The sequence below is a fragment of the Cricetulus griseus genome, chromosome 4 (assembly GCF_003668045.3).
Source record: "Cricetulus griseus strain 17A/GY chromosome 4, alternate assembly CriGri-PICRH-1.0, whole genome shotgun sequence".
NCBI classification, from domain to species: domain Eukaryota; kingdom Metazoa; phylum Chordata; class Mammalia; order Rodentia; family Cricetidae; genus Cricetulus; species Cricetulus griseus.
The window spans coordinates 113,397,701-113,423,244 of NC_048597.1; the positions used below are offsets into that span (position 1 = coordinate 113,397,701).

Genomic DNA, 25,544 nt, shown 5'->3' on the forward strand with positions numbered 1-25,544 from the left:
GAGGAAGGGAGGGAGGGAGGGAGGGCGGGCAAGGTCCAAAGGGTCAGCTGCCGCTACAAAGGGGAAGGACTCAACCTCTAGACACAGTGACACAGTGATGCTAGATGAATAGTAGCGGGAAGATCAGCACCACAGTCCTGAGAGGATCTCTGAAGCCCACCCATGACAGCCACTATGCAATTCCACTCCTACGGTTTTCTGCTGCTTTGGAGTTTCTCTTGCTATAGTGAAACAGGGCTCATTATACAGCCCAAATTGTGCTAGAACACAAGATCCTCTTGCCTCAGCTTCAAAAATGCTGGGGTTCCACTCAGATTCGGATCGACTTTCCTAAGGCTACTCCAGTGAGAGGGGCAGAGATGTGTAGGGCACAATGCTGGAAGCCATGCCTAGCTCGAGTCCCAGCAAAATAAAGTTCTAAAAAATAGTAATAAATTATGACTTGAAAGCTCAAATCCTGGAGTGGGAGGATGTGACTCAGTTGGTAGAGTGCTTGCCCACTAGAATCTTGGCATTTTGGAGAAACTGAGACAAAATGATCAAAAAGTGTAAGGTCAGCTGGCCTCAAAGAAGGTAAAGAGGCCTAGGGGTACAGCTCAGCAGTAGAGTGCTGGCCTAGCATAGGCAAGGCTCTAGGTTTAATCCCAGCATTGCAATAATAATTTGTTTATTTGTTTCATAGAAACACAAGTATTTTCTCTAGAAGCCCAATCCTATCCAACTATGAACAGGACACGGGCAGAACTACCAGTGTCTCACCATGGACTCCAGGGCAGACATGAGGAATGTCACCACCATCCTGCTCTCTGAGGATTCCTCATCTTCCGCAGGCAGTGTGGACATCGCTACTTGGGCCATGATTCCTGCACAAGAAAAACACAAGAAAGTGAACGTGGGAAACCCACCATGTCCAATTCTCCACACACCCCAGAGATTCATCTCAGCCCACATCACTTATAGCTTCATATCTGCCCAAACGCTTTTCCTTTAAGATAAGATACATGCTTAACTTTCCATGGCATGTCATTTCCATAGCATCACACCCCAACTAAACCCGACCCAGTGACATGCTCTTCAGGGAGAGCAGCCATACTTCATGATCCAATTCACAGGAAAGCAACCAACTTCCCTCTATGTGCACTGACTGGAGGAACAGGTGGCAGTACTGAGGCTGGGTAAAGCAGCTTCTCTATAGGAAGTGAATAGGCTGCAGGGCACAGGGTAGCACCTAGAACTCCCCTGTAACACAGTACATCACTCACTTCAGAGATAGTTTTGGTACTGTGGTACAGCAAGAAGGCCCAGCCAAATTTCAAACAACAACAACAAAAAAAAAAAAACATAAAATAGTAAGCACAGGGAAAGATGTAGGACGATAAGAACCCTTGGAATTACTGGGCAGTGGTGGTGTACACCTTTAATGCTAGTACCCAGGGGGCAGAAGCAAGCAGATCTCTGGGAATTCAAGGCCAGCCTGGTCTACACAGCAAGTGTCAGGACAGCCAAGGCACACAGATAAACCATCTTGAAAACCACAAGCCTCCCCCCCCCCAAGAATTATGTAATCCAGCCAATCCAGCCATTCCACATTTGGGATTGTACTCGTACACTCTTCAGTGGCAACACTCCAAAGCTACCAGGATGTGAAAAAATGAGATGTGAGCAATGCACACAGTTTTACTCAGCCTTTAAAAGAAGGGCACTGGGCTGGAGATGAGGATCAGTTGCTGAAATGCTTGGCTGGCATGCATGAGGGCCTGGGTTCCATCCCCAGGACTTGTGCACAGCTGTGGTCCCACCACTCAGAGACAAAGGCAGGAGGATCAGGAGGTCAAAATCATCCCTGGACACATAGTAAACTCAAGGCCTGCCTCAAAAAAAAAAAAAAAAAAAGAGAGAGAGAGAGAAAGAGACTCTGACTTGTGGTGGTTTGAATGAGAATGGGCCCCATAGGCTCATATATTTGAATGCATGGTCCCTAATTGCTGGAACTGTTTGAGAAGGATTAGGAGGTGTAGCCTTGTTGGAGGAGGTGTCATTGGGGCTAGGTTTTGAAATTTCAAAAGCCCAAGCTTCTCCCAATTAGCTCAATCTCTGGCTATCCCTCCCTCATGCTTATGGACCAGATGAGAACTCTCAGCTACCACTCCAGCACCGTTCATTCCTACCTGCCTGCCATGTTCTCTGCCATGAAAGTCATGGACTCTAAACCTCTGGAACTGTGAGCCCAAATTAAATGCTTCCTTTTATAAGCTGCCTCAGTGCTTTTCACAGCAGTGGAAAAGTAACTCAGACACGATTCATACTATAACACAGATGGTCCTTGAGAGTACTGCAAGTGAAATAAATCACACACATAAAGACAAATGCTATGATTCCAGTCCCACAGAAGACCTGGAAGAGTCAAACTGCAAGAAAAAAGGTAAAATGGTGGGAAGTGGGAGCAGAGGGGAGACACTGACTGAAAGGAATAACTCAGGTGCCATTATGAAACTTTGGTCCCACACAATGTGAATAGTTAATGCCAGGGAACCCAACACTTGGAGAACAGCCAAGATTGAAATTTTATGATACTATTTTGCCAAAGTTAATTTAAAAGGAAAACCAAGAAGACACCACATACGCCGAGCAGTGGTGGTACATGCCTTTAGTCCCAGCACTCGGGAGGCAGAGCCAGGTGGATATCTGTGAGTTCAAGACCAGCCTGCTCTACAGAGAGATTCCAGGATAGCCTCCAAAGCCACAGAGAAACCCTGTCTCGAAGGGGAAAAAAAAAAAAAGGCACCACACAGACACTCCATTAGCATATGGTACGGGAGACACAAGACAATTTGAGGTAAAATTTAAACCAAATACTCTAAAATTCATTTTCTACAAATAGTATGCAAATCATATGCCTGTTAACATTATCCCTTTCAACTTAAATAGATTCTATTTTAAGCAACAATTTTTATCGTAAGATGAACTTAAGGAAGGATGACTGAAATAGCAAATTATTCTAAAATCCTCCCTATGTATATGACTGCATTTTGAACTGCTGAGAATGCCCTCGGCAAGGGCACAGGGCTCCAGAGGAGCACTCGGAGTCCTGCTTTGAGAGGAGCACAGGCCTCCTCCATCACTCCTAGAGGAAGACTGACTCCTTCTAATGGAGGGCTGGGTCTGACTGGGCCTGCCTTGACCTCAGGAACCAGCTGTTACACTAGACTCAGGTACCACCAAGTGCTCACTTATACCTGCTTAGGAGAAAGGCTCTGTACTGAAAACCATAGCACCACCGGCCCCATCTCACATTTGCAAACACAAGCAATGCTAAGGCCCCCCATGGTGACTGGACAGGTGATGGAGTCACAGCCAGCAAACAGCAAACAGCACACAGGGAAGCCCGTGCTGCATTCTTTTCTCTTGAATAAACCTGTATAAATACTGGAATATAAAAGAGAGGTGAAATAATCAAATAATCATTTTTCCATAACCACAGATATCTACTTTAAAATATCCTGACATTTCTGAAAGCTCATATTATTTCTTAAGCTCACTTTTTAAACTTTCCAGAAATGGAAAAAATAAAAAATAAAGGATGTTCTCATTTTACACATACAGGACTCTGTCAAAGCCATGTGGCCCCAACTGGAATCAGAACAAAAAACTAGGATGATGTCTTATCCACTGCTGGCTTCAAGACTCACTTGTCATAAAACTGCCCTAAAGTCACCTTGATGTGCTTTAAGAAACTGGAGAGCCTTTAATCTCATGGCAGATCCCTGTGAGTGAGATCCAGGCCCGCCAGGGCTACATACCGTGTCAACAAGAAAAGGGAGACATGATAAAAATATACTATATGCAAGGGCAAGCAAGTGTGAAATTCTCAAATAAAGATTGTATTTCTTTTTTGTCTAATGGGAGACAGATGCCACCCCCAGCAACAGCACACAGGTGCCACCCACCACCTTCTGCTAATTGCATTATTGGAACTACTCAGGAGGGTGCAGAACACTTGAAGGGAAAGTGCAGTTGAATTGACTGTGGGGGCAGGAGTCCAACTGAGCTTGAGGGTGGGGAACACTTTTGTCAGGGGCTCTACCTCACAGGCCTGATCTTTGTTGCTCCAAGAGGCAATTTCCTGAGCAAGTCTTCCTGTGGGGGCCATTTACAGAGCCCCTCACCTGGTGATTGTGTCCCTCCAACCTTTTCCCACAACCTGCAGAGCCCAGGACTGTAGCCAGGTGTGTCTTCTATAAACAAGGGCTGGCTGAGCTTTCACTGACCCTTTCAGTGCAAGCCCCTGGGTTCCAGCCCAGTAACACTAAGAAGCGAAAAATGAACCCAAGTGAGAATGCACAGGCACAGCACATCAGATCTCCAATGCCTGCTGGAGGGGTCCCCTGAGGGTCTGGCTCCCCAGGAGAAGACCACCATCCAAGGCAGAGAGTGTGCAATAGAGAAACAACCCAGGGAGGGACTCCTACCTCCAGTGTGGGAGTCAGCAGCCACATGCAGTTAGTTATATTTAAACTAAGATGAAAGCAAATTAAAAGTTCAGTTCCTCGGGACCACTAGCCACATCTCAAGTGCAGAAAAGCCACCTGCACCTAGATACAGAGTGTTTTCATTGCCACAAAAAGTCTTATTGGACTAAGAGACCAACACATGCATTTCCATTCTCATAGCCCCTAGAGGCACCATGGCGGGTACCTGCAGTAACAGGTTGAGCTAGGCAAGGGTTGAAAAGCAAGGACACTCAACCAGTAAGCAAGTCTCTCATCTTGTTTAGTGGCACAGAACACCTACAGAAAAAGAAGGAAATGACAGGTTGTCTGAGAAGAGACTACAAAGAGAGCTTCAAGTCATGTGTCAGTGAGAAGTGACACAATGCCAAGAGCCTACAGGGCTGGGGATGGAGCTACTGCTGGGTGGTGGCCTTGTCTGGGGGGGGAGGGCTGTTAATGGGTCTCCACATTCTCAAAGAACAATAAGTACCTACCTACAGGCACAGCAGTCTAACGAATAATGCCATGGAGTTCTCAACATCTTAGTGAAAGTGCCTTGACCTTTCTATTTCAACATACTTTAAAGATTCTATTTCTTTTCTTTCTTTTTCTAAGACAGAGTTTCTCAGTTTAATAGCTTAGAACTCTCTTTGTAGACCAGGCTGGCCTTGAACTCACAGAGATCCGCCTGCCTATGCCTCCCTAGTATTGGGACTAAAGGTGTGGATTGGAGAGTGTGTGCATACTGTTTCTTTTCATTTTTTTTTTTCTTTTTTTCCTCTAGACAGGGTTTCTCTGTGTAGCTTTGGAGGCTGTCCTGGAACTAGCTCTTGTAGACCAGACTGGTATCTCAAACTCACAGAGATCTGCCCTCTGCCTCCGAGTGCTATGATTAAAGGTGTGTGCCACCACCGCTCAGTGCATACCATTTCTTTGTGTATGTATCTGCACCTGTTGGAGTGCCTGAAGGGTCTAGAAGAGGGCACCTGAGCCCCTGAAGATGGAGTTACTGGCAGGTGTGAGCCACCCAATAAGGTTCTCTGCAAGAGCAACTAGCTCTCTTAACCATTGAGCAACATCTCCTGCCCCTACTGCAACACTGTAAAAATTCTCAGCACTGAAACAAACAGTACCCGCATCTTCAGAGCTGATAGATGATCATGGCCGGCAGGAATGTGTAAAGTACTAACCAGACTTACCAACACTCCGGGGAGCTAGGTTTACTTTAGATCCTGTGGCCATCATCAAGATGGTGGTAGCTATACTTGAAGGAACCGGCTTCCCTTTTGGCAGCCATAATGGTGGAACATGTGCTTCTATGACCTTGACCTAGACACTAGAAAGTCAGATGCCTGTCTCGTGACAAGGAACCAATCAGAAGTTAGCTGGTGGCGCTATGCTTTATGGCTCTGGGTGTGCTTTACGGACAAGCGCACAGCAATGACGTAGAGAGCATAGCAACCACCCTGGGAGGGCCTATGAGCCATAACAACCAGTTGACCAATCAACACAGGGCAAGCCCTCCAAGCCTGGAGGCACACCAATCGTAAGCCTGTGCGTACCCCTAGACACTCCCCTTACGCTGCCCTATAAGATCTTTGGGGAGACCTTAGGAGCCGTCTTTTCTAGCCGTCTGCCATGGCGGGTGGGTGAAAGACCCGAGCTAACATGGGGTTAGTTCGTTAAATTACAATAAAGCCTCGTGCAGTTTGCAGCAAGCTCTCGAATCCGCCTGGTGATTGGGGTGACCGCGAACCTGGCCTGAGACCCCGAATACTTCAGTTTTCGGGGGTCTAACATTTTGGGGGCTCGTCCGGGATTTGCGATCAGCCTTCACCTGAGTGGATTCGATCTTGGAGGTAAGATGATTGGAGCTCGAAACTTGTATATGTTCAATGTTCTATGTTTCTTGTTTTGTCTCTTGCTGTTTTGTTTGGTGCCATGATTTGTATTTGATCTGCGCAGAATTTGTATTTGTAATTCGGACTTCTGGGGAAGACCCTGAAGTCCTGCCCTGGATGAAAGTCCGAGGGTTGCTTGATTTGATCTGCGCAGAATTTGTAATTTGTATTTGATCTGCGCAGAATTTGTAATTGAACCATAGGGTAAGCAGACTTGCGAGAACCTTGGTTCCACCCTGGATGAAAGTCCAAGGTTTGGTTGTAATTTTGGTTTGGGGCACCATTTCTTTGCCGCGGTTTGTCCTGTCTAATGTTTGTGCTGTCTAATGTGCTGTCATTTGTGTTATGTGTTTCTTAAGCATCTCTTTCTGTCCCACATTGCCCATGCACGTGGCATGCATGGGTCAGGGGGTCAGGGGTCTTTTCTTCTCTGAGCACATGGCGCCACCTCAACTGTGATCGGCAGATGCGCCGGAGGACAGACTGCCACTCTGAGGACACCCAGGACCCAAGAGGTATGGACGCGGGCCAAGGACACTTGGACCCGCCTCAGTTAGCCGCCAGGTTCTGCCGCCGTCTTCCTGGCGCCATTGCCTTATGAGCAGCGTGGGCGGATTGGGTTGGCGTCTATTCTTTCCTGTCTATTCAGGATCCACCACAACACCCCCTTTCTATTCCCACCTGAGGGTCTATGAGGCATGCCCAGTAGGGCTGTTTCTGCCCCAGCGGCTGTCTCGGGTGTTTCCCTGCTCTGAGGGAATATGGCTACAAGGCCACCATCTACTACTCATCTTTCTTTGTGCTCTACACACATGGTATGCAGGGGGGCCGCAGGAGTCTTTTTCCCACCCCTGTATTGGCCTAGGGTCTGGGGTTACCAGCAGCACCCCTACCCCAGGTCTCTCTGCCTTGAGCCACATGGAGCTAGAGCGTATGAACTTATCTGGCCTGATCCGGACATCTAAATGGCCTTAAAGTTATTAAGAACTATAAAAGGGACTTTGACAAAATTTTTATGTTAACTAAAAAATTAAAAAAAAAAATATAAAAGACTTAAATAATAAAAAAAATTGTCTAAGAATGTCTAAGAAAGTCAGAGAAATAAAATAAAAGATTATAGAGAGTTAAAACAAATGGTAAAAGTTATAGAGGGTTAAAGCAAGTTGTTGGAGGTCAGAGAAAAAGATTGTTACAGAAAATTATAGAGGGTTAAAGTAAGTTGTAGAAGGTCAAAGGAAAGTTGTCGAAGGTCAGAGAAAAGGTTGTTACAAGCCAAAAAAAAAAAAAAATGTAAACTGTGCTATGGTTTCTCATGTCTACAAACAGTAAATTTTAAAAATGGTAATATAAGTTAAAATTTTAACCATATTAAGCTAATTCTGTTTTAAAAAGTCCTGTTTATTTCTCAAGTAATTTATGTATATTTGTTTTAAAATGTTCTGTTTCCTGGTTTAGCCAGCACATGGCCAACTGGTCACATGACTTGACTAGTCGCCATTTTGCTAAAGTTAAAAAAGAATACTTAAACCGCCATCTTGACTAAAGATGACCGCATGGAAATTAGAGGTACCATCTTAAAAACAAGTTTTTCAATTAAGATTTAAAATGTTAATGCTTCTATATATTACAGAAAGACCTTAAGGGAATTTAAATTTCTTTTTAAAACCAGTTTTCAAATGTTTGTTTTTATTAAAGTTTGTACTTAAAGAGCTTCAATTTAGAATTATTTTTAAGCAAAGCCTGACAATGTAAAGTTCTTGTTTTATAAAAGATGCTGATCTATATAAGACGGTACAGTTTATGTTTTCAGAAATTAAGTTTAGAATGTTGGTGACACACACCTTTAAGCTCAGGGTGTTGATGGCACACGCCTTTAAGTTTAGGGCGTTGGTGGCATACGCCTTTAATCCCAGCATTCGGGAATAAGAGGCAGATGGATCTTTATGAGTTCAAGGCCTGCCTGGTCCGGCAGATTGAATTCCAGAACAGGCTCCAAAGTCACAGAAAAACCCTGCCTCAGAAAGAAGTTAAGCTACTGTTTAAGGAATATAAGGTAGCTCTATACAGTTTTAAGTTCAGCTGTGCTGTTTCAAACATTTTACTAAGTTAAAACCAGTTACAGTCAGACTAAATCATTTACAGAAATAAGACCTTACCTAGCCACCTGTATGCTTAATGTGTGCTTAAGAAAAGTAACTAAAACAGACAAACAGACCTCTAATGCTTCAGAGATCTTCAGAATATGGCATTTAAATTGTTATCTTTAAAGTTTATAATGTCAGACAGACTGCCAGATCCGGACAGTGACCCAAAGTCTCCAAAGAAGATTACGAGGCACCTCAGTTCCTGCACCTGGACCAGTGAGCGAGATGCTCAGATGTGATACCTGCCGCCTGCCAGAACCTGGCCGAGACTGTGGACAAAGCTGCTGGACACTGGAAAATTGATTGCACCCCTTTGCCTAGACAAAACAAGGTCAGTCTTTTCCATGTCCCTCTTCCACAGAGAGGAAAAAACTCTCACAGTATAGGCCTGGCGAGGATTGCTGGTCTTTGAGACACCTGCCTCCAGCGGTAATGGAGAAACTTGGGTTTGGCTAACTGTATATAGACTGGCTTCTGTCACTTTTTAGTAGATTCGGACAAAATATACCCTTCTCAGATCTCTGAAATATTACTGGTTGTCAGCTTGACAGCATCAGGCAGTCAGGTCCACTATAGACTAGTCAGTATGTTAGCTAATAAAATAGTAACTATCTACTGTTCAGGCACGAGCTCAAAGTTTTTAAGTTTATTTTGGTTGTCATCTAAGTACAAACTTAAAGGGCTTTTCATCAGGCCAAAGGCACCTCTGTCCAATCCATACCTGGCTCTCTGGACAGAAGAAAAATGTACATGCTTATATCCCAAATCTGCAGTTTTTGCTAGGACTCAAAGTTATAAATATGTTCTTGCTGTTTAAACAGATATCTGCTTTCTCTACACTGTGGGCTTCAGTAAATAAGCTTTAACCTCTGTTCCTAGTTTAAACATGTCTTAAACAGGTTTCTGCTTCTGACAGACATCTGAATATCAGTTGCTGACTACAGACTGTTCTAAGACTGCGAGCCCTGGACTTGCTGTGGATGTGAACCAGTTCAGCTGATATGGACACCCCCTGTCTCTGCAACAGTGTCTGCTACCCAGAAGCCCCTGATGAATTCCCCATTGCCTAAATCCCTTTTTGCTTTTGACTAGCATTTCAACCTTCTGGGGTCCCTAACTTCGTCCCAAAGTCAGCAGGAAGCAGTTTGGAAAAGAATTTCGCCGTCCATTTTCCCGGGTTAAAATGCTAAGTCAAAAGGAACTCCCTTACATGGGGATGCCAATATCTATCACTCCCTGATGGGGATGCTAGAGAGACAGCAATTCCATGATTGGAATTTCCAGAAAAGAAAATGGGGGAATGAAGGAACCGGCTTCCCTTTTGGCAGCCATAATGGTGGAACATGTGCTTCTATGACCTTGACCTAGACACTAGAAAGTCAGATGCCTGTCTCGTGACAAGGAACCAATCAGAAGTTAGCTGGTGGCGCTATGCTTTATGGCTCTGGGTGTGCTTTACGGACAAGCGCACAGCAATGACGTAGAGAGCATAGCAACCACCCTGGGAGGGCCTATGAGCCATAACAACCAGTTGACCAATCAACACAGGGCAAGCCCTCCAAGCCTGGAGGCACACCAATCGTAAGCCTGTGCGTACCCCTAGACACTCCCCTTACGCTGCCCTATAAGATCTTTGGGGAGACCTTAGGAGCCGTCTTTTCTAGCCGTCTGCCATGGCGGGTGGGTGAAAGACCCGAGCTAACATGGGGTTAGTTCGTTAAATTACAATAAAGCCTCGTGCAGTTTGCAGCAAGCTCTCGAATCCGCCTGGTGATTGGGGTGACCGCGAACCTGGCCTGAGACCCCGAATACTTCAGTTTTCGGGGGTCTAACATACTCTTTGTATAAACTGCCAATCATCCCAACCCTTGTTCTTAATTCTGAAAAATGTTACAGTGATATTGGTGATATTAACACCTCCATTATTTGGTTCTGGGTTTTCTTTTTACATTTATGTGTTTGTTTAATTTAGGGGTAGGGATGTGGCACTGTGGATATTGAAGGGACCAGCTTCCCTTTTGGCAGCCATAATGGCTGAACACGTGCTTCTATGACCTTGTCCTAGACACTAGAAAGTCAGGTGCCTGCCTCGTGACAAGGAACCAATCAGAAGTTAGCTGGTGGCGCTATGCTTTACGACCCTGGGTGTGCTTTATGGACAAGCGCACAGCAATGACGCACAAAGTATAGCAACCACCCTGGGAGGGCCTATGGGCCATAACAACCAGTTGACCAATCAACACAGGGCAAGCCCTCCAAGCCTGGAGGCACACCAATCGTGAGCCTGTGCGTACCCCTAGACACTCCCCTTACGCTGTCCTATAAGATCTCTTGGGAGGCCCTAGGAGCCGTCTTTTCTAGCCATCCGCCATGGCGGGTGGGTGAAAGACCCTCGCTAACATGGGGTTAGCTCGTTAAATTACAATAAAGCCTCGTGCAGTTGCATCAAGCTCTCGAATCCGCCTGGTGATTGGGGTGACCGTATTCGTGGCCTGGGACCTCGGATACCTGAGTTTTCCGGGGGGTCTAACATATGTGAAGGTCTGAGGATAAACTGTACCAATCTGTTTTCTCCTTCCACTAGGTAGATTCCAGGGATCCAACTCAAGTTACCAGGTTTGGTGGTAAGTGTCTTTACCTGCTGAGCTATCTTGCTGACCTAATTCTGGGTGTTTTTATTTTATTCTTTTATTTACTTGTGTTTTACCTATATGTGTATGCATGTATGTGCACCACATGTGTGCCTGGTACCTGTGGTAACCAGAAGATAGTATCAGATCTCCTGGAACTGCAGTTATAGTTGTTTGTGAGTGCCCAGGTGGGTGCTGGAATTCAAACCTGGGTCCTCTAGAACAGCAATCAGTACTCTTGACCACTGAGCCATCTCTCCAGCCCATAATTCTTGAGCTTTTTAATACAGCATTACTTTTGTTTGAAACGATCTAATATCTATGTAAAACAATCATGTATTTACTTATGCTACTCTTTGCTTATTCTTGTGCCTAACATCAATCCTTCAGAATTCCCTTCCAGTGACAAACTCTGGTTTTGTCTGCTAAAAATTCTCCCTTCTTGTGGAGCATTTTCACTGAAATGGAAACTTGGTCTAATGGTTATTTCTGTTCTGCACACTGAAGCCCTTTCATCTTTTTTGGAGTCATCATATTTTGTCTTCCACTGAAAAGTCATCTACAGCATCCTTCAAAGCTAACCCCTGTGCACAAAACCTCTGCATATCTGGGAGATGTTTTTGTCTTTGCTCTACTCGGTGTCAGTCTAGTGCAGACTTCCTTTCACTCAGTGTCTGTTACTCACAGGACTAACTATGGCTAGTGTCTGGCTCAGGAAAACTCAGCCACCACCTCTTCAGAGTGTGCCATTTTCCTTCTCCCATCAAGGCTCAGCTTCAGCCAGGCATCGTGGCTCACACCTTGAACACTCAGGAGGCAGAGGCCAGTCAGGAACACATACTGAGACTCTATCTCAAAACAAAAAGGCTCAACTTCACTGTACATTAGTCATTATTTTATCCCGAGGTCTCTTAACCATCTGGTTATCGCTCATTCTTTCCTCTCTGTGCTGAACTATGTTCCTCTGTACTTACCCTCCATCTCACTATTTGTCACATTAGGCTAGGGTCTCCTACCTCTAACCTAAAAGAATATTCACGAGTCTCTGGTAACTAAAAGATCTCCAGCCTGGGCAGAGTTGTTTCTATTATTTCTAATGGTTCTTGCTCATATTTCCTATACTTAGATATTTAATTTTATCTTTATGTGATTTTTTTTCATTTATTTATTTATTTATTTATTTAATTTGCTTTTTCGGGTCAGGGTTTCTCCATGTAGCTTTGTAGACCAGGCTGTCCTGGAACTAACAGAAATCCGCCTGCCTCTGCCTCCCGAGTGCTGGGATTAAAGTTGTGTGCCACCACCACCCAGCTTATCTTAAAATTTTTAAAGTCGTTTATAATTTGAAGTCAGAATGAAACTGTTCCTTCCTGGGATGACCACAGGAGGTGAAGTCTCTGGACCACCCACAAACAAGGGTCCTTCATCACCCTAACCACTTGTCTCTCACCTGAAGGGGTGTCCTGTCTGACCAGCGAATTTGATACATATGCTGATTTCTGAGCTTCTTATCCCAAAGTGCTTTCCACACAAGAGCATGGTAGGCAGTTCCCGTTCCTATTACTGGAACTCTAAAATCCCTTGAATGTTTGTCTTGTGCTAGAGGAGTGCACTGCACTCTACCCCCAAGCTTCACCCCTCTTCCACTTCTCTCCAAATGCCTCTCTATGGTAACAATGTAGGTTTTTAATTTTTTAAGACTTTTATTACATGTATGAGTATTTTGCCTGTATGTATGTATGTGCCCCACATGCATTCCTGCTGCCCACTGAGATCAGAAGAGGACATCAGATCCCCTAGAACTGGAGTTACAGATGATTGAACACCGTGTGAGTGATGGAAATTGAACCTCATTTCTCGGCAAGAGTAGATAGTACTCTTAACCACTGAGCCATCTCTCCAGCCCTCTTAGGTTTTTTTTTAAAAAAAAGATTTTGTAATTTCAGTGCATTTTCAGTAAGAATGAATAGTCCCCTTATGCTTTACATATTCTTTAATGTATGCATCCCCCACCCTCTTTTTCAAGACAAGATTTGTGTAACCCTGGCTGCCCTAGAACTTACTCTGTAGACCAGGCTGGCTTCAAACTCAGAGATCCACCTGTCTCTGCCTCCCTGCTGGGATAACGGTATGTGCCACTGTGCCCAGCTGGATCTATTACTGTATGTGTAAGAGTGCTTTGCCTATATATATATGTTTGTACATCATGTACCCAAAGGGGTCAGAAGTGACAGTTGCTAGCCAAAATGTGGGTGCTAGGAGTCAAACCCAGGTCTTCTAGAAAAACAAGTGTTTTTAACCTAAGACAACTCTCTAGCCCTGGTGTAACTATATTTTTTGTCTAGGTAACAGTATGAATTATTAGGCAGATCTTAGATTCGAGGTTACAAATTCCCAACTCAAGCCAACTCAAGTATAAAAACAGAGTTTTATTACTTTAGTTAATATCTCAAGGTTGCATGGATTCCATGTACAGCAGCTAGGTCCAAGAACACAAAATATATTGTCTGTCTTCTCCATTTCCAAAGCACAAGCAAGAGTCTCAGGCAACAAGCTTGCCCATGCTTCTATTGTGACCTCAACGCAAAAACAATTTGTTGGTCAGGAGCCTAGGCCAGACCAATCTCAATGGCTATCCACAATAGGATCACCCAGGACGGGTTTTAATCAGCACCAATCTTCTGCAAATTACACAGTTCTCACCAAGCAAAGCCAGCAGCAGTATCATGGGAAAGGAATGGCAAAGTAGGTTAGGCAGACAGAAGACATCCTCCTCATCATCATCATCACCATCAGGGACTGGGCAAAACCCTGCAGATCCTGGTTTGTTGCTGCTCACAGACACCTAGGCCAAAGTTTCATTGTAAACTAAGTACAGAGAGATTACAGCAATTATCGAAATGCACTGTGATGACAGCCAAGTGGGATCATCTCTATGTACTCACCCTTAGGCCCACTGTCATGGAGATGAAGACTTGCCCGGAATGGGGACATCTTTGCTCTTTGGCCAACTTCTGCCACTATACATAAAACACAGCCAGTGTCTGAGCTGCCACCTCTGCAGTGGCTTTTGGGTTCTGTAATCCCTACTTGCTGCAGAATCTGTGCAGTCAGCCCTTACTGGGGTGACAGGCACCTAGCCAGCTACCACAGCTGTGCACCTGGGCCCAGGGTGTGTCCTCCATCTATAGGCTCAACGCCTTCTCCATCTGTACCAGGAACCTGTCTGACACTGTGGCCATGACATTAGTGTTCTAGAGAGCCACAAACATGGTGTTGATTTCACTCTTCTCATCACTTAAACTGTCAAATCCAAGATCTGTTCTTACAGTAGTCAGGACTTTCAACTAATTGCTTAATGGAGGCCCCTAGCAGCTCCTCAAGCATATCGAGACACTCAGGGCAGCACTCTTGAGCTTTGGGGCCATTGTTAAAGCACAGAGAAGTTATGTGAACCCAAGCAGGGGACTAGGATTAGAGGCCAGGGCAGCTAAGCAAGCACTGGACACAAGGAGGATTCCCAGTCCAGCCTATTGGAGCCCACATCCTGCTACTGCAGGCCAAGCATCCTGGAAACTACCCACTGTTTGTCCGTGGCTTTTCCCATCCAACAAACCCAAATTACACAAGGCCAAAACGGGAGTAATAAGGGACACCTACCACGGTGCCTTCTTCTATACCATTGATTCTCCTACCTTGTGTTTTATATTATCGATTGTTTTATTCCCTCTTTAGTTCCCTGCTATGATTTCTTTGTGCTGTTGCTGTCTCACAGCCCCAGATGGCGACTGTCTAATAGATGAGGTCCCTTCTCTAATCTCTGAAAACAGACACCAACCATTCTCTCAGAGCTTCTTCTGTTTCCTGTTGGAGATCAGTATCAGGGATCAGGTTCATCTGTGTCCTCAGAATTCTGATCTGTTGCACCTCAAAACAATCCAGTAATTAATTCCACAAAATTTTTTTCTGACTGTATTTTTGCCTTTATTGATTGTTGGTGTTAATATCAGTAGCACCAAAAAGGAAAAGGAAAATTTTTTTAAAGATTTATTTATTTATCTTGTATACAGTGTTCTGCCTACATATATGCCTATATGCCAGAAGAGGGAACTCATTACAGATGGTTGTGAGCCACCATGTGGTTGCTGGGAATTGAACTCAGGACCTCTGGAAGAGCAGCCAGTGCTCTCTGAGCCATCTCTCCAGCCCGAAAAAGGAAATTTTTATAGTTAGCCAAAGAAAGACAGCTTTTGAAGATTTTCACATATTATCACGATTCTAACAGAAACAGATGGCCGGGCAGTGGTGGCGTTCACCTTTAATCCCAGCACTCGGGAGGCAGAGGCAGGTGGATATCTGTGAGTTCGAGACCAGCCTGGTCCAAAAGAGCTAGATCCAGGACAGCCTCCAAAGCCACAGAGAAACCCTATCTTGAAAAAACAAACAACAAACAAAAAAGTTTATATTTTTAGATGCATTTAAGGTAATTTATTGATGTTATTGGTTTATTTTGGAATCTTGATGTTTATTATGAAAGGCTGTCATCTGCTTGATATAATTGGTAAACACATTTTCCTTGTAACCTAAGAACAGCAGTAGGGATATGGTCAATGCCAAAGCCCTGGGCTCCATCCCCAGCACCCTAGAAAGGAAAAGCAGAGGAGGTTAATCATGTCACCAGCTGCCTGCTTCTGTTTTGCTTTGCAGTGCTAGGAATCACCCCTGGAAGCCCCTGTGTGAAAGGCAGGTGCTCTGCCATCAGGCCCAGAACTCTTGCAAGAGGAATCCAGCCCCACCCAACAGACCAGACACCTTCAGTTTTCCAGAACCTTTCAGACCCCATACACTGTAGTCAACAGAAAGCTATAAGGGAGGCTCTGGGTATGATCCCCCCCCCCCAATCCCATAAACTGAGAGTGGTAGTACATGCCTCTTGAGAGGCAGAGGATCAGAAATTACTCAACTACAAATGAAGTCCATCCACTGGGCTGCATGAGATCCTGTCACGAAAATAACAGAAACAAAGAAAGAAAGAAAGAAGGAAGGAAGGAAGGAAGGAAGGAAGGAAGGAAGGAAGGAAGGACAGAAGCCAGAATTCAAACGGCACTATGGTAATTTGGGGTGCTAAAGCAGGAGGTGGCAGGGAGTATGGGAACAGCTACAAAGTGACTTCTAGCCCAGACTACAGTGAGAACCTGCCTTATAAACTGCTCAGGGCCTGCTTGGAAATGCCAGGTGTCCCAGCCAGCACTAGAGGCAATGAATGCAGCCCTGGGCTGGACTAGGCCACTTACATCCAGAACCCACTCATCCCTCTTTTTTTTTTTTTTTTTAAATGGGGTGAGTGTGACAGGGGAACTAAGACAAAGTCTCATTTGATAACCAGGACTGGCCTGGAAGTCACCATGTAGACCAAGCTGGCCTCAAACTCAGAGATCTGCCTGCCTCAGTTTCTGAAGTGCTGGGATTAAAGGTATGGACCACTACACCCAGCAGCAGATTCCATCCTTAATAAAAAGCAAAATTTTATGAACACCAAAAACTGCTTAAAATATATTCATGATTTGTTACTAACAAAGGTTTGATTTGTATACCTACATAAATCTATCTCATAAAGATCCTCAGGGTTAGGGTATGAAGAGCAGAGAATTGAAGTATCTCTGCTTTAAAGATCAAGGTAAAATGAGAGCCATTAAGCACAAGCCCTTGATGAAGCTCTAACATGATCCAAAGGGGAAATTCTATTTATCTAGAAGAATCAAGGAAACAGTCAAGAAGATGCCCACAACCAGGTGTGATGGCATACATCTGTAATCCCAGCACTTGGGAGGTGAGGCCAGAGCTCTGATCAGAGAGGCTCAAGACCATTCTCAGCTATACCAAGTTTGACTGGAGTCTGGGCTACATGAAACTTTGTCTCAAAAATCAAGAGAAAGAGAAGAAAATCAACACCCACGCCACCTCACCCCGTGTGCATCCCACACACTGGAGCACAGGTGTGGAACCAGTGGTCAATTTCCCGTATTGTTCTTTAGGTGCCCAATTTGTTTTTTGAAGGCTGGCTGGCCAGGAAGGACCAGGAATCCACCTGCTCCACTTCCCAGCACTGGGATTATAAGCACACACCACCTGCAAGTCGTTTTAACACGGTTGCAGGATCCAGTTCAGGCCCTCATGCCCACACAACAAGAACTTTACCACCATCTAACTCTTCAACCACACAGTCCAGCATTCTGAACAGGAGCCTTCAAGGCCAACACACAGTGTGTTCTCTGACCTTACTCTACACAGCAAAATCACCTGCATGTGAAGAACTGCATCCGGGTGACCTTTTTATAGCCTAGAAAACAGCAATAGCCTATGTATGCACCCATACCCTACAAGACTGCTAGGAGAATGTGGCTAAGTACTTTGTACTTAAAAATTGAATTACTAAAAACGCCTACTAAATTAAAGTTCTAAAGGAGACTATGTATACCTAAAGCACATTTTGTCTGTTTGTTTACATACCTATAAACAAACTCTGAACCTAAACCCAATAAATTAAAAGTGGCTCAGTTCCCAGCCAGCTGCTTTAATTACCAGTGTACTAAATAAAATAACCTATTTTTGATGAAGCAGAATAACTAGGACAGCATCAGAGTGAATCAGTGCTTTCACATGCACAATGATTTGCTCACCTTATTCCAAATGCCTATTTTTAAAAATTTATAAACCAGGCACTTGTTTTGCCCAAGATCTAGAGATGCAGCTCAGTGGCAGAGCCACTGCCCAGCACACAACCCTAGGCTCAACCCAGTACCACAAAAATAAATAAATAAATAATGAAATAAAAATAAATGCAGGGACTGGAGAGATGGTTCTGCAGTTAAGTACACTTTCCACTCTTCCAGGAGGACCAGAGTTTGGGTCCCAGCACCATGTAGTTTGTCGCTTTGTCACTGAGCACTATTTTAATGTAATCTTCCTTCTGAACTGACCTTTGATCAAGATATGCCTCTCCTATGCCTAAACAACACAGCTTTTTCCAGTCTTATTATGTGAATTAGTAGTCACTTTAGCTTTTCCATGACTAGTGGTATATTTGTACAGGGTGGTGTATTTATTTTAATCTCTTCTGCTTTTTTATTTTAGTTTTCATGCTTAACATGTTATCTTACATTGTTTCTTAAAGACATAGCTGAATTTCTTTTTTTTTTTAAGATTTATTTTTATCCAAGCACTTGAGAGGCAGAGGCAGGAGAATCTCTGTGAGTTCAAGGCCAGCCTGGTCTACAAGAGCAAGTGCCAGGACAGCCAAGGCTTATTCCACAGAGAAGCCCTGCCTGGGGAGGAGGGTGATTTACTTTATTTATGAGGAAATGCATGTCTATGTGTGAGACACATGATCAGAAGAGGGTATCAGACACCCCAGAGCTAGAGCTGTAGGCTGGGAGCAGCCCAGCATGGGTGCTGGGAACAGAAGCAGGACCTCTGGAAGAACAGCAAGCGAGTGCTCTTAACTGCTGAGCCATCTGTCCAGCCCCACACTGGTATTTTGTAAACACTGGCTTTAGATGTTTAGATGTATATTTAACCAACACAAAAACTTCTTGGCTGTGAATGCACCCTGCCAAGTCATATACATCTTCAGTAAATGTGGAGGCTGAAGTTAAGCCATACCTTAGTGTGACTTTATCTTTCTGAGTGTGTGATGGATGTCTGTCACCATGTAGAAGCCAGGGATCTGTTTCTGAGACAGTCTTTCACTGACCCTAGAATTCACAGGCTCAGCTAGAGTGGATATGCAGCCAGCCCTGGGGATGCTGCTGTCCTCACCTCCCCAGTAGGATCACAGACCAGTGATGCTGCAGCTGACTTTCCTATGTGGGTGGTTGAAGAGCAAGCCCCAGTTAGTACGCTTGCCTGACAAGCACCTTAACAACTGAACCAACCCTTTTTCGATGAATATGATTTCTTAAATGTGTGGCTGAATGTAACCTAATTTTATACATTTGTATGAATAGTCTATAAATAGTCAAATGAGAAAAGGTGGCAACGACAAAAAAATAGCAGGGTAAATTTAGGGCTACAAGTTAGGGTTGACACTCATTCGGGGAGCCTCTGCTCTGGCTCAGCATCATCAGATGTATCCTGGAGCTTCCTTCTTCACTAAGGAGCCAACACTTCTTACATGTAGTTCTATGGTAGGAAGAGTTTTGCACAGATCTATGCAAACTCTTCCCAAAGGAAACATTCAAACAAATAAATAGCTAGGCATGGTGGCATACGCCTTTTGTCCTATCACTCGGAGGCAGGAGTAGGTGGATCTGACTTTGAGACCAATCTATTGTGATTTCCAGGACCACGGGGACTACAGAGAAACCCTATGGGTAGGCTGGGGGGATGATATGCATGAAGTTAATGAGTTTTATATGCTTGGTTTCTCTGTCCTTTTTCTTCTGTGACAGGGCTTATGTTGCCATCCTTCTTAGTCAAAACCATAAATGATAATGTAATTTCACATGTTTTACAATCTAAGACCAGGGCCAGGATGTAGCTTACTATATCCAAAGTCTAGGCAACACAAAAGTAAAGTCAACAACGTCCAAAAACAAACATACATTTCACTGGTTATCTACTGAGTTCCAGGCCAGCCAAGGCTACATAGTGAAACACTGTCTCAAAAACAGCTCGGTATAAAGAGCTCCAGTAGCTTACTACATCCACCCGTGATGGGGGCTGGGTATGGCTAGGAGAACAGCTCTCAGAATGAGCTGGGGCCCTCATTCAATCTTTGTTAGCTCTCAAAGATACAAAGTTTTGAGTAAACCAAAGCATTAGTTAGTTAGTTAGTTAGTTAGTTAGTTAGTTACTTAGTTACTTAGTTAGTTACTTAGTTTTGTCTTGTTTTTTCCCCAGACAGGGTTTCTCTGTAGCTTTGGAGTCTGTCCTGAAACTCCTTGAACTCAAGAGATCCACCTGCCTCTGCCTCCCAAGTACTGGGATTAAAGGTGTGCATCACCACTGCCCATTGAGTAAACAGATGCTTTAAAAGACCCAAATAACAGATGCAGCTTAGTGGTAAAGGCCCTCGAGCACTAAATATGTTTTTGGTCTGTTTGTGGATGTTTATGTGTGTATGTATATGTGTGTGTTTGTCACATATATAATGCATACAGAGGTATACAGAGTTCTACTTAAGGAAGAGAGTACAAGAAGATTCTCAGCCTTCCTGCTCAGCTGTGCCCTATCAGAACTCCATACCCAGCCATTCTACTTTGGTTTGGTTTGAAGACAGGGTCTCACTATGTAGCCTTGGCTTTCCTGGAACTTGCTATGTAGACCAGGCTGGGCTCCTGAGAGGGTGCTAGGACTGAAAAGGTGAGCGGCCACAACCAGCCTCTATTGTTTTTAATCAGGTCACAACAAGAAAATCCTCCAAGCCATCCAATGATCTCTAGCTGGGCCAAATATTCTGGCTTTCTCACTGCCCAAAGTGGTGATGAGCAGTGGTAGTGCAGAAACAGGCAAGAGCTGCAGGAACAAAGGAAACAACGGGAGAGTTGTACCGGTGGAGTTTTGAGGACAGAGGGAAAACCGCCAAGGGCAGAGAAGAAAGCTGGGGAGTAACAAATCCTAAAGGCAGCCTCTGCATGTCACAACAGTGCAAGTGACATATTCTGGCCTACATGCCCACCCTTACCCTCAGTGGAAGTGTGGGGTGCTTTCTTCCAGCACACTTGGGAGAAGACACAGTAATAAATGTCTATGGGAACTGCCTGGGGTTTGCTCCCCAACACTGTGAATGGAGGGGAAGATGGGAGAAGAGAAGTGGGGGAAACAGGAAAAAAATGTGCCATGACTAAAATAATAAATTAGAGAGGAATAACTGTCGGTGTTACTTAGATTTCATAGTTAACTCAGCACTTGAACCCAAAGCCACTTTTCAAACTGTGAATTTTGTAACTACCATTTACTTTTTTAAAAATTCTCAACCAGGGCTGGAGAGATGGCTCAGTGATTAAGAGCACTGACTGCTCTTCCAGAGGACCCGGTACCCAAATGGCAGCTAACAACTAACTGTCTGTAACTCCAAGATCTGACACCTACACACAGACATACATGCAGGCAACACACCAATGCACATAAAGTAACTTATAAAAAAAGAAATAACTGTTTACAAAATTCCCAACCAGTCTTCCAAGCAATCTATAATAAACAGTTCCATTTATTTTCATTTAGAACCTGTGTTTATTTGATTGGTTGTTTTTTTTTCCTCTGCACAACAGCTCTAGCTGTCCTAGAATTCACTTTTTTTGTTTTTGTTTTTCAAAACAGGATTTCTCTGTGGCTTTGGAGACTGACCTGGAACTAGCTCTTGTAGACTAGGCTGGTCTCGAACTCACAGAGATCCGCTAGTCTCTGCCTCCCAAGTGCTGGGAGTAAAGGTGTGCGCCACCACCGCCCAGCCCAAGTTTTTGTGGCATATGGCTATAATCTAAGCACTCAGAGTGCTGAGGCAGGAGAACTGCTACACACAATTAGAGACATGGCCAAGGCCCCAACCCAGACCTGCAGAACCATAGCCTATGGAATGACATCACTGGTCCTCTACAGAAGCAGACATGGGATAGAGAACCAGCGGCTCCCAGATGAAAAGTCATGTGGGCCCTGCTTACAGGGAGAAAGTACCTGATTTCTTTATAATTGGACTTCTCTACAAACAATTTAATCAAGTGTTTAAGGAGTACACCTGCCACTGAAAACATATTCAAATACAGCTGCTATGGCACCATACACTTGGCACCTGGCAGAGGACATGGAGACTGGGCCCTAACCAGAGTTTGCCACTCCTCATACTGAGTTGCCTTACCCAGCCTTAATACATGGGGAGGTATTAGTCTTACTGCAAGTTTGATATGCCATGTTTTGTTGATATCCATGGGAGATCTGCCCTTCCCTGAACAGAAATGGGGGAGTGGAAAGAGGTGGAAGGTAGGGGACTGTGGGAGGGGAGGAAAAGGAAACTGAAGCCGGGATGTAAAATAAATATATAGATTAAAAAAAAAAAAAAGTAAAGGGACAAAGACAAAACCTAACCCCCTAAGGTCCATCATCCTAGCTATTCAAGCAGCTGAGACAGGGGAATTGACAAGTTTAAAGATGACCCGGGATACAGAGGTAATTCAAAGCCAACCTGGACAACTTAGTGACTATTTCAAAAAGTAAAACAGGGGTGGAGTGTGACTTAATGGTAGAATGCCAGTCCATCTTCAAGGTGCTGAGAGCTTTGCTCAATAGGAGTGCTTGAATAAGGCGCATGCTACTGTGTTTCATACTCCAAAATGGTAAATATGGGTACTAGCATGCCCCTACCCAAGGACGACCCAAGGGACAAGAGAAAGTGATCCACATTTTAACAGGGCAAAAAAGAAAAGAACTCATAATCCCACAACATAAAAGGCCTTACAGAAATGAGCGCAGATGAGTGAGAAAGTTTTCCGTGCCTCCAGGGTGTGAGGCAAGATCCAGAGACTCAGGCATAAAGGAGCCCGAGGCAACAGACTTAAAACAAACAAACAAAAAAAACCCTGGTGTAGGAAGTATCAGCCATTCCACATCCAAAACCAGGTGCCTGTGGGTACCGTACCCGCACCCCCTTATTTGCAAACCAGCTTCCCTTTTGCCCTGTAAACGCCCAGAGACAATCAGGCAGGCTGAGCCAGCAGCTAGCACACAAGCAGCCGGGATGCAATGGCCTCACACTTCACCTCCTGTTCCCAAACACAGCAGGCACTCCACCAGCACCATCTCAGATCTGCACTCTCAGCAGTCAAGGAGCACAAAGCCTCGAGGCACCGAGATGTACTAGCGGACAAAACTTGAGAGCTAGACCTGTGATGCCAGCACCAGCACTCACAAGGATCGGAAGCTCAAGGCAAGCCTCAGCTACAAAGCGAGTTCCACGGTAGCCTGAGATACAAAATACCTTACTTAAAAATTAAAAAACAGCCGGGCGTTGGTGGCGCACACCTTTAACCCCAGCACTCGGGAGGCAGAGGCAGGCGGACTTCTGTGAGTTCGAGACCAACCTGGTCTACAAGAGCTAGATCCAGGACAGGCTCCAAAGCCACAGAGAAACCCTGTCTGGGAAAAAAAAAAAAAAAAAAAAAATAAGCAAAACTTGGGCAGGACGTGGTTGCACCGGCCTTTAAATTCCAGCACCCGCCAGGCCGAAGCAGGCGGATCTCTATAAGTTCCAGACCAACCAGGCATACTGAAGTTTCCCGCACCCCCAATAAAAGGTAGAAACTTGAAAAAGAAATGGAGGTGCAGGAGTAAACTTTTTTCCATCCCTTCTTTTGTACCCAGTTACCCCGACGCAGACTGATTATTTCCACAGCCTCAAGACTAAAGTCTTCCTTCCGGTCATTGTGTTTATTTCCATCTCCTCTCCCCCTACTCCCCCCCCCCACCCCCGCCAAAAGAAAAGTCGTGTCCCCGCGGGATCCCAAGGCAACAGCTTCGGACAAAGCCCACAAGGCTGCGCTCCACCTGGGAGCAGGGCGGAGCGCCGGCCGGCCAGGGCGGGCGCTGGCACTGGCGCAGGCTACAGAGCCTAGCAGCTCCCGCCCCCCTGCCAGGGCCCCCGCCGCAGTTACCAGGGCACCGACGACGCCCCGCCCCGTGGTGCCCGCCGGCCAATCGCGCGCGGTCTGCTGCCCTAAGAGCTGCGAGCCCCAGATACACACGCACACACACATACATACACACACACACACACATACATACACACACACACACACACACACACGCGCGCGCGCGCGCGCGCGCGCACACACAAACACATACACACACACGCACGCACACAGCGAGCCCGAGCGCGACCCCACGGGGCTCACTCAGGAGGGGCCGCGGCACCGCGCGCCCCCGGGAAGCCGGATCGGCCAATCAGAGCGAAGGAGAAGGCTGCGCGGCCCCGCGGGGTGCGCTCGCTCTCTCGCTCACGCGCGGGGGGCTGCTCGCGCGAGACCGCCCCTCCCTCCCCGTCCCGCGACCCCCCCACGCGCGCGCGCGCCCGTCTGTCTGTCACGTACGCACGCGCAGAGCGCCGCGAGCCCTCCCCCACGCGCCCCGGGTGCGCGCGTGCAAACTGCCGTCGGCCCCCCACCTCAGCCGCCCCATCCCCCCCAAAGCCGCTGCCCAGGCCCCCGAGTGGAGTGGGCTAGGGGGGGAGGGGGGTCTCGGCGCGTCCTCTTCCTCACCCCGAAGTTGTCCCCGCCGTCACTCACAACGCGCCGGGCGACCCCAACTCTCACGCCCCGGGCGGTGCGCACGAGCCCGACGGGGGCAGAGTGCGGAATAAAGACGCCCCCGTCGGCCACGGCGCCCCGAGGCCGGAGGGGACGCGAGGGCAGGGGACTCACCCGAAGTGCAGCCGGGGAGGGTCGGGTCGGGTCGGGGAGGGGGGACGCGGACAGCGAGCGGGCGTAGGCCGGAGGGGCCTCGGCGGAGGCGAGCTGGCGAGCCGGGTGGAGGTGAGAGGGCGAGGGGGGCCCTGCGTCTCGGCCGCGCTCCTGTCACCGCCGCATGGCCGCCCCCGGCGGGGCCTCGCTCCTCGCTCGGATCGCCTCACGCGGGGGGAAACGGAGGGACGGAGCCCGGGGGTGAGCGCGGCAGGCAGGCGGCGAGCGCGTGCAGGGAAGCGGGGGGGCGCCGGTGCCCCCTTTTCTCTGCTCTCCGAGCTTCTCTCTCACCCTCCTCCTCCTCCTCCTCCTTTTTTCCCCTTTTTTTTTTTTTGCTTTTTTTTTTTTTTTTTGTTCCTCGAAGGTGCCGCTGCGCGTGCGCACGAGCAGCGCCGCCCACCGGGAGTTGTAGTTCTAGACTGGCGCTCACCTACACGGCGGGTGGGTACCCCGAACTATAACTCCCAGACAGCCTTGCGCGATGAACCCAGATTCTCTCCCCACCGCCCCCCTTTAGGCCGAGGCGAAGCGCCGCGGCGCCCGGCCCTCTCCGGCTAGGATTGTCGATGGAGGAGCGCGGGTGGTGGGAGCGAGAACATGGCTGCACCTGGGGCCTGCGCGGCCGTCCGGATGGGGGAGGGGAGTGGGGTGTGTGTGTGTCCTCCCCACCTTGCTTCTGCTGCAGGCCACAACTTCCACTTAAATAACTGTTTGCAACCTACATTCCCTAACAAATTGCAAAGTTGGGGACATTGCAAAGACCAGGGGAGCCCCAGGGCTGGACTATCGCCTGTTTTGCAGAGGGAAGTCCCCCAGCTCCCGTACACAAAGAACTCAATGTTTTCAAAGCTGGCCTTAGAAGCAACCAGAACGAACTTGCCCTAACTTGGTACAGACAACGGATGGGAGGGGGTGGGTAACTCGTGATTTC

The 25,544-nt window shown here is 46.4% G+C and overlaps 1 protein-coding gene across 9 annotated transcripts in view; it reads right to left on the reverse strand.

Moving 5' to 3' along the window:
* The window catches only part of Gtf2i (general transcription factor IIi), an 83,999-nt gene extending 59,299 nt beyond the window's left edge, over positions 1–24,700 (reverse strand). For 5 of the 9 annotated variants that reach the window (XM_035443377.1, XM_035443376.1, XM_035443374.1 and 2 more), the window contains exon 1: positions 760–858. In XM_035443377.1, the coding sequence (XP_035299268.1) occupies positions 760–858 (99 nt within the window). Of the gene's footprint in view, positions 1–759; positions 864–24,574 lie in introns of those variants that run through there. The other 4 variants (XM_027416118.2, XM_027416117.2, XM_027416115.2 and 1 more) reach the window with 1 other exon arrangement.
* Positions 24,701–25,544: the final 844 nt, after the last annotated feature.